This window comes from Carlito syrichta, unplaced genomic scaffold (assembly GCF_000164805.1).
Source record: "Carlito syrichta isolate Samal-C Ts95f unplaced genomic scaffold, Tarsius_syrichta-2.0.1 Scaffold303647, whole genome shotgun sequence".
NCBI classification, from domain to species: Eukaryota; Metazoa; Chordata; class Mammalia; order Primates; family Tarsiidae; genus Carlito; species Carlito syrichta.
Genome location: NW_007247743.1, coordinates 263,413 through 272,003, shown reverse-complemented (window position 1 = coordinate 272,003; position 8,591 = coordinate 263,413). Strand labels below are relative to the sequence as shown.

The window sequence follows — 8,591 nt, the reverse complement described above, 5'->3', positions numbered from 1 at the left end:
GACCAATATAAACTTGAAACAGTGTAAGTCAGAAGGCAAACAACAAACGTGATCCAAATAAACAGTCAAAATGATAAAATCATAAGTCACAATAAGAGATCAGACTAAAATAACTTCAGCTCTGATCTCTGGCCTCTCCCCTTTGTTTTTCCTTTGCGGGTAGCTAGGTTTACTCACAGCTTGGGTTTGGTTGCCTGGGAGTTGCTTTTATCTGATTCAGCTTAGGGGTGGGGCTTTGTCTCCTGTTTAGCAATGTTACCTTAGGAACCAAGGTGGAGTTTGTTGATAAGTGGGCAGGGCAATGGAAATCTCTTCCTGGAGAAAGGGGGAGGCAGATTCTCTTTCTTAGATCCCTTTCTCTCTGCTTGTCTGGGTCCCCAACCTTGGGGTCATGGGCGGAGTGCCTTAGCCAGGGTGGGCCCAGAGCTCTAAACCTCCAAACTCCAATGGCAGGTGGTGAGTGGTAAGTGTGGCCCTGGGCCCCCCACAGAGTACTTCAACCAGGAATGGGAGTGGTGTCTCTGAGGGGCAGGCGTCCAGAGCCTCCCTGAGTGACCAGTGGCTTGGTGACAATGAGAGACGATGTAGCCAGGAAGCTAGCTGAGACCCGAGACTCCCACACATGCGGTGGAACAGCAGCAGCAAGAGGCCGCAGTATCCGGCCCTGCATGGGACTGAGGGTCCCCAGGCCTCGGACCAGCGCTTGCTGGTGGTGGGCTTGAATCACCAGCAAGTGGTGCTATCCCTCGCTCCAGATGGTCTTTATCTCAGCTGCTCACCCGCCCCTCAGGCACTGATGGTGCGATGTGGAATGCCTGCCTCGGAGGCAGTGGTGACAGCAGCAGCAACGGTGGTGGCAGTGGCGGCTGGGCCGCTGGCCCAGGTGGTGCGATATGTAATGGCCGCCTCTGTGTGGTGGCTGCCTCAGAAGAGGCTGCTGCTCGGCTGCCTTGGAGGAGGTGGAGAAGCTGGTGGCTTGGCTGCCTTGGAGGGGAGGGCAGCGGCAACTCAGCAGCCTCAGAGGAGGGGGCGGCAGCTGCTTGGCTGCCTCGGAGGAGGTGGAGAAGGTGGTGGCTTGGCTGCTTCAGAGGAGGGGGTGGCGACTGCTTGGCTGCCTTGGAGGAGGCAGAGAAGGTGGTGGCTCAGCTGCCTCGGAGGAGGGGATGGCGGTGGTTCGGCAGCCTCGGGGAGGGGGCGGCGGCACCTCCGCCGCCTTGGAAGGGGGCTGGTGGCACCTCCACCGCCTCGGATGGGGGGGCGGTGGCGCCTACGCTGCCTCGGGGGGGCAGCAGTGCCTTCGCCGCCTTCGAGGAGGCTGCGCCGGTGGCTCTGGCGCCTTGGGCCCAGGAGGCCGCGGCTTGCTCCAGGTACTGGCAGTGCGATGTGGAATGGTTGCCGGCCTGGGCAGCAGCCACACTCACCACAGTAGCTGCCCAGACTTTGGAAATGTCTCAGCAAAGTCTACCGTGGAACTCCATTTGAAGAGTAGGCTGCAGACGATGGGATCCGCAACCTCCGGGGTGAAAATCAGATCTCTTTGCGTTCTCCTCAGTGGAGAGTTTCACAGAGCTGTCCCGTCACCATCTTGCCCCAGAAAACTGACAGCTCTTTTTATTTCCATTTTCTCAAAGCATTCTCACAGTCACCTTGCTAGGTAGATATTATTGCCTTCAACTTAAAATTAAAATAATTGAAACCCAATGAGATAAGAGCACTTGCATAGTTCACAAAACCAGGAAATGAGAGCTTCAGAATTTTTGTTCATCTTGAAGTCATAGACTTTATTATATTCATTTTTTGAAATATTTTGAATATTTGTTGAAGTAATAAATAAACATGATTAAAATTTTCAGTGAACCTAGAGCTTCTTTTTAAAATTTATTTCAAGTCACATGGCAGGTTATTTAGAGGATTTAGATTTTTTTTTGAAAAATTCTTATTCGAGATGCTGAAAAATTACATTAGAATTGCATACTTTGGTGTTTATCTCACCACATACCTTTAAGCTGTGTTCTTTAGAACATCTTGATTTAATTATATTTATTTCTGACAATTGCTATAATGTGTTTGCTACAGAAAATCTGCAGAAAAAAAGTAATAAAAGTAATTTACCCATAATGTTAGCACTAAAAGGGTGTCTATTAACCATTAATGTTTTGCTTTGTTTACAAATGCATATACAGTTTTCACATGGTTGAGATTATACTAGGAATATAATGCTGTAACTCTCTCTTTTCATATTGCATTATCGGCATTTCAAAAGGACAGTCAAACTTTTAAGCAACACCGGTTTTATTGGCCATAAAGTTGTATATAATAGATATCTATAATAATTTATTTGGTGACAAGGTGCTGTCTTTTTTTTCTAATATAAATAATAATGCAGTGACCAGCTTTATGTATGTATCTATGTTAGTATGTTGGATTATTGTACTCATGATGGATTCCTAAAAGGATAATCACTGACTCAAATAGTCAGCCTTATAAGGCTCTTGACAAGCACACTAATGTTAATATGTTGATTACTTTTTTAAAAATAAAGTTGGTTAGATGTATTGTTTATGTTGAGTTTGCATTGTTTCATTTCTTGTTAGGTTTGAGGAAGCTAAGAAGGAGGCTTATGCAATAGATCAAAAGCTTGCAGAAAAAAAGGAAGATGAAGCTACCCTGGAAAAGAAATGGCCCTTCCTTGGTGTTCCTTTGACAGTCAAGGAAGCTTTCCAGCTACAAGGTACTGTTCTTTGTATTATTTTTAGCTACATAGGTTCAACTAGCACATGATGTACATTTTCAAAACTTAAAAACAAAAGAGATTATTACCAAAGTAAATGACTAATCTAAGCTTTCTCTTCAGTTTTGAAATGAAAATAAATATTCAGAAAGTTCCACTGAAAAAGGACATTATAATGATCATCCTCTGTTAACCCTGTATGGCATATTAATGCACTATGCTTATTACCCATTAATTCTAACAGCAGGCTTCTAAGAATATTATTATTGATATTATTTTTCAGATAAATAAACTGAAATTTATAATATAGTTTGCCAAAAGCCAAGCTGGGATTCAAGACAGTATTTTCTCTATAATGCAACTCTTATTTTGTAACTTCCTGCTAGCCTGAAAAAGTGAATAAAAATCCAAAATATTTGGAAATTAAACAACATGCTTTTATAACCCATAGGTCAAATAAACAAATCACAATAAAAATTTTGAACTGGAATGAAAAATAGCAATATAACAAAACTTATGGAATGCAAGTAAGGCAATTACTTAGATGCCTAAGTAATTTATGGCTTTGAGTGAATATATTTGAAAAGAAGAAAGATTTCAAATAAATCACTAAAATTTCTAACTTACCAACCGAGAAAAATAGAACAAATTGAACTCAAAGCAGGTAAAAGAAAAAAATTAAGATGGAAATCAATGAGTTACAAAAGAAGTAAAATCAATAACATCAAAAACTTTATTTAAACAGATCAACAAAACTAACAAACTTTTAGATAGGTTACCCAGAGAAAGAGAGAGCATGAGAGAGAGAGTGAGAGTGAGAGAGAGAGAGAGAGAGAGAGAGAGCGAGAGAGAGAGAGAGAGAGAGAGAGAAACATAAATCAATAAACCTGAAAACTGGAAAGGAAAAAGATGGCATGATTACAGTTTCTAAACATATTAAATAAAGTATAAGGTAATATTGTGAAAAAATTCCAACAAATTAGAAATTTTTTTTTTTTGAGTTGGTGTCTCACTCTGTTCCTCAGACTGGAGTGCAGTGGCTGCTCCCAGCCACCGCAGCCTCGACCCGCAGGGCTCAGATGAGCTGGGCAGCATGGTTGGTTCCATGTTTTTGCTATTGTGAACAGAGCTCCAACAAACATACATGTGCAGGTATCTTTTTTGTAGAATGATGTGAGTTTCTCTGGGTATATTCCCAATAGGGGAATTGCTGGTTCATACAGAAGGTCAATTTCTAGTTCTTTCAGAAATCACCACACTGTCTTCCAAAGAGGTTGTACTAGTTTGCATTCCCACCAGCAATGTAGAAGCATTCCTTTTTCTCCGCATCCTCGCCAGCATCTATTGTTGTTTGTTTTATGAATGATGGCCATTCTTACTGGGGCTAGTTGTGGTTTTTTTTAATTTGCATTTCTTTGATGATGAGTGAAGCTGAACACTTTTTCATGTGTCTGTTGGCTGCCCGTATATCTTCTTTTGAGAAGTGTCTATTCGTGTCTTTTGCCCTGAATAGGCATTGGTTGCCAGTTCCAATATCCATGAGGGGGTCTCCTGCATTTTCTAAGATTCTTATAGTTTGAAGTTTTTATATTTAGGTCTTTGATCCATTTAGAGTTAATTTTTGTGTATGGTGATGGATAGGGTCCTGTTTCAGTCTTCTACATGTGATCAGCCAGTTTTTCCAGCACCATTTACTGAAGAGGTTTTCCTCTCTCCAGTGATTTTTGGAAGTTTTGTCAAAGATGAGTTGGTTGAGGAATTGAGACTTTGCTTCCAGAATCTCTGTCATTTCCAGTTCTGAGAAGAATGATGTTGGTAACTTAATAGGTATTGCGTTGAATCTGTAAATTGCCTTTGGTAGGATGGACATTTATTTTAACAATGTTGATTCTTCCTATCCATGAGCATGGAATATTTTTCCATTTGTTTGTGTCTTCTAGGATTTCTCGGCATCTTCCTAACCAGAGAAGTGAAAGACCTTTACAACGAGAATTACAAAACACTGCTCAAAGAAATATTAAATAAAATAGAAAGATTTCTAGAATGATATAAATAAAAACTCCAAAATTCACTCAAGAGGAAAGGGAAAATATGATTACATTTACAGCAAGTAACGAGATTGAATTAGTACTTAAAAATCTCCCAACAAAGAAAATCCTATGCCCAGATGATTATATTAGTGAAAGCTATAAAATATTTAATAAAAAAAAATACAACTCCTTCTAAAACTTCTGGAAAATTGCTAAGAAGGGAACATTTTCTAATTCATTCTTTGATGCCAGTATTACCCTGATACGAAAGCTAGACAAAAATATCACAATAAATGAAAACTACAGACTAGTATCCCTCATGAATTTAGATGACAAATTCTCAGAAATATAGTGATAAAATGAAGATAGCAATATCTAAAAAGGTTTATGAGTTATGACCAAGCAGAATTTATCCAAGGAATACAAGGTCAGTTTAATAACAATAAAATTGCTAAAACTGATTGAAAAGTTTAGCAAGGTTACAAGGTACAAGAACATTTAAGTTGATTTATTTTTTAAAAATTATTTGGAGATTTATGTGTATGAGTGCAGTTGTATTATAATACTTCGATATATTGGGACATATTGCATAGTGGTGAAGTGTCAACTTTGAGTTTAACCATTACCTGAATAGAGTACATTGTACCCCACGGATAGTATTTGATTTGTCACTGTCCTCCCACCTTTTGGAACTTTCAGTGTCTATTATTGCACTCTGTATGTCCATGTATATCCACTGTTTAGCTCCTACTTATAAGTGAGAACGTGTGGTTTTGGACTTTCTGTTTCTGAGTCATTTCACTTAGGATAATGGCCGCCAGTTGCTGCAAAACACATGATTTCATTCTTTTGAAATGACTGAGCAATATTGCATTGTGTGTGTATCTGTACTACATTTTAAATTCAGTTATCTATTGATGGACACTTAGGTTGGTTCCATGACTTTACTACTGTAAACAGCGCTGCAATAAACATAACTGAGGTATATTTTTGATATAATGATTTATTTTCCTTTGTGTAGGTACCCAGTAGTGGGATGGCTGCATTGAATGGTAGTTCTGTTTTTTGTTATTTGAAAGATCACTATACTGTTTTCCATAAAGGTTGTATTAATTTGCATTCCCACCAAGAATGTATAAACATTCCTTCTTCTCCACACTTGCCACATCTGTTATTTTTTTGACTTTTTGTAATGGTAATTCTGAGTGATGTAAGATGATATCTCATTGTGGTTTTAATTTGAATTTCTCTGATGATTAGTGATGTTGAGCATTATTTTATGTGTGTTAGCCAGTTGTATGTTTTGTTTTAAAGGTATCTCTTAATTTTCTTTCTCAGCTTTTTAAAAGGGTATTTGTTTCTTTCTTGTAGAAATGCTAGAGTTCCTTATAGATTCTGGATACTAGCCTTTTGTTGGATGTATTGTTTGCAAATAATTTCTAATATTGTGTAGGCTGTCTGTTCATTCTGTCGAATATTTCTTTTGCTGTGTAGAAGCTTTTTATTTTAATTAAGTTCTGTTTATATATCTTTGTTACATTTCCTTTTGATGACTAGTCATAAATTCTTACCTAGGCCAACGTCCAGAATACTTTTTTCCTAGGTTTTCTTCTAAAATTTTTATAACTTCAAGTCTTCCATTTAAATATTTAATCTATCTTGAGTTAGTTTTTGTATATGGTGAGAAATAGAGGTTTAATCTCATTCTTCTCCATATGGATCTTCAATTTTGCCAGTACCATTTATTGAAGAAAATGTTCTTGTTTCAGTGTATATTTTGTTGACTTTGTGAAAGATCAGTTGGTTTTAGGCATGTGGCTTTATTATATGGGTTCTCTATTATGTTCCATTGATCTATGTGTCTATTTTTATATTTATGCTATGCTGTTATGGTTACTATAGCTTGTATCAAAGTTTGGAATCAGAAAAATGTGATACCTCCAGCTTTTTCTATTTGTTTTTTATTTTTTTTACTATTCAGGTTTGTTTTTTATTCCAATGAATTTTACAGTTGCTTTAAATAATTCTTTAAAGACTGACATTAGTAATTCAGTAGAAATTGCATTGGATTATTAGAATACTATGGGCAGAAGGGTCATTATAACAATATTGATTCTTTTGATCCATGAGCATGGGGTATTCTTCCATTTGTTTGTTTCATCTATGATTTCTTTCCTCAGTGTTTTGTAGTTCTCAGTGTTTTGTATAATCTTTTGCTTTCTTGGTTAAATGTATTCTTAGAGTTTTTGTGGTTATTGTAAATGGGATTGGGCTCTTGATTTGTTTTCAGCTTGAGTGTTATTGATGTGTAGAAATGTCACTGATTATTGTACCTTAATTTTGTATCCTGAAACTACTGAAATTGTTTATAAAATTGTTTACTGAAATTGTAGGAGTCCCTTGGAGAAGTCTTTCCAATCTTCTAGGTATACAATCATGTTATCAGTAAACACAAATAGTTTGACTTCCTCTTTGCCAATTTGGATGCCTTTATTCTTTTCTCTTTCCTGATTGCTCTAAGACTCTCTGTTGAATAGGAGTGGTGAGAATTGACATTCTTGTCTTTTTTCAGTTCTAAGGGGCAATGTTTTCAACTTTTTTCCATTAAGTATGGTGTTGATTGTGGGTTTCTCATAGATGGCTCGTATTATTTTGAGATATATTCCTTCAATGCCTAGTTTATTGAAGGTTTTGATCATGAAGTGGTATTGTATTTATCATATGCCTTTTCTATTGAGATGATTATATGGTTTTTGTTTTTAATTATGTATACATGAATCACATTTATTGCTTTGTCAATATTGAATCATCCTTGTATCCCTGGAATAAAACCCACTTGATTGTGATGGATTAGGTTTGATATGCTGTTGGATTTGGACTTTTGCACCCATATTCATCAGAGAGAGTCACCTGTAGTTGTGGTTGTTTCCTTGCCTGATTTTGGTATCAGGGTGATACTGGTTTTATAGAACGAGCTAGGGAGGAGTCATTTTTCCTTGATTTTTTTTTGGGAAGAATTTCAGTAAGGTTGGTACCAGGCCCCCTGAGGAGGTGCCTAGAATATATATTGTGTAGGTTCCTTTGGCTTTGATTCTGCCTACTTCCTTTTTTTGGGGGGGGGGTAAATCACTTTAGTTTTTATTTTTATATCTTAATTTTGTTATAGAGATGTGAGATACATGTCCGGATTAGGCACATAAGTAGTCTATGTGCAGGTGAAGTTTGGGCCTCCAAAATATACATTCCTACATCTTCATTAACTTTATCATGTAGTAGAGAGTTTCACATAGAAATCTTAAATATTTGCTACCTCAAATCCTCTTTTGAAGAAATAGGTTACAGATGCATGTTTTTATTAAAGTGACAGAAGAATAAGGATATCTGTGGCACAGATTAAATTTAATTGTATCACTATAGCAATGTTGTTATTTTTCCACCAAATAGACAACATCCAGATGTACAGAAAAAGAAAGAAAAAGAAAGGACATATCAATACCTGAAGAATTTTTTCAGTGAGCAGTGAACGGGCAGACATTTTGCATCTCTAATGATAGCCTACTGAGCATGCACACAGTGAGGATACTTTACCACTCTGGTGGTTACAAAGGGAAACTATACTTGCTCTTATTACAAAGAAGGGAATACACACACACACACACACACACACACACACACACACACACACACACACACACACGTATGACAGCTTGTAAGGCACATCCAAATGCAGAAGTAACTGTTGGCTGCTGAGTCTTCAGCCTAGTCACTATGTGGATATTATTATGCTTCTAGAGAGAAAATAGCATGTTCCCACTGAGCTAGGTGCAGAT

At 37.7% G+C, this 8,591-nt stretch overlaps 1 protein-coding gene across 1 annotated transcript in view; it reads left to right on the top strand.

Moving 5' to 3' along the window:
- Positions 1 to 804: 804 nt before the first annotated feature.
- FAAH2 (fatty acid amide hydrolase 2) overlaps positions 805 to 8,591 on the top strand; it is a 265,152-nt gene continuing 257,365 nt past the window's right edge. Inside the window, exons 1-2 of the mRNA XM_008058911.2 lie at positions 805 to 1,367; positions 2,595 to 2,731. Coding sequence (XP_008057102.2) covers positions 805 to 1,367; positions 2,595 to 2,731 — 700 coding nt within the window. The remainder of the gene's footprint in view (positions 1,368 to 2,594; positions 2,732 to 8,591) is intronic.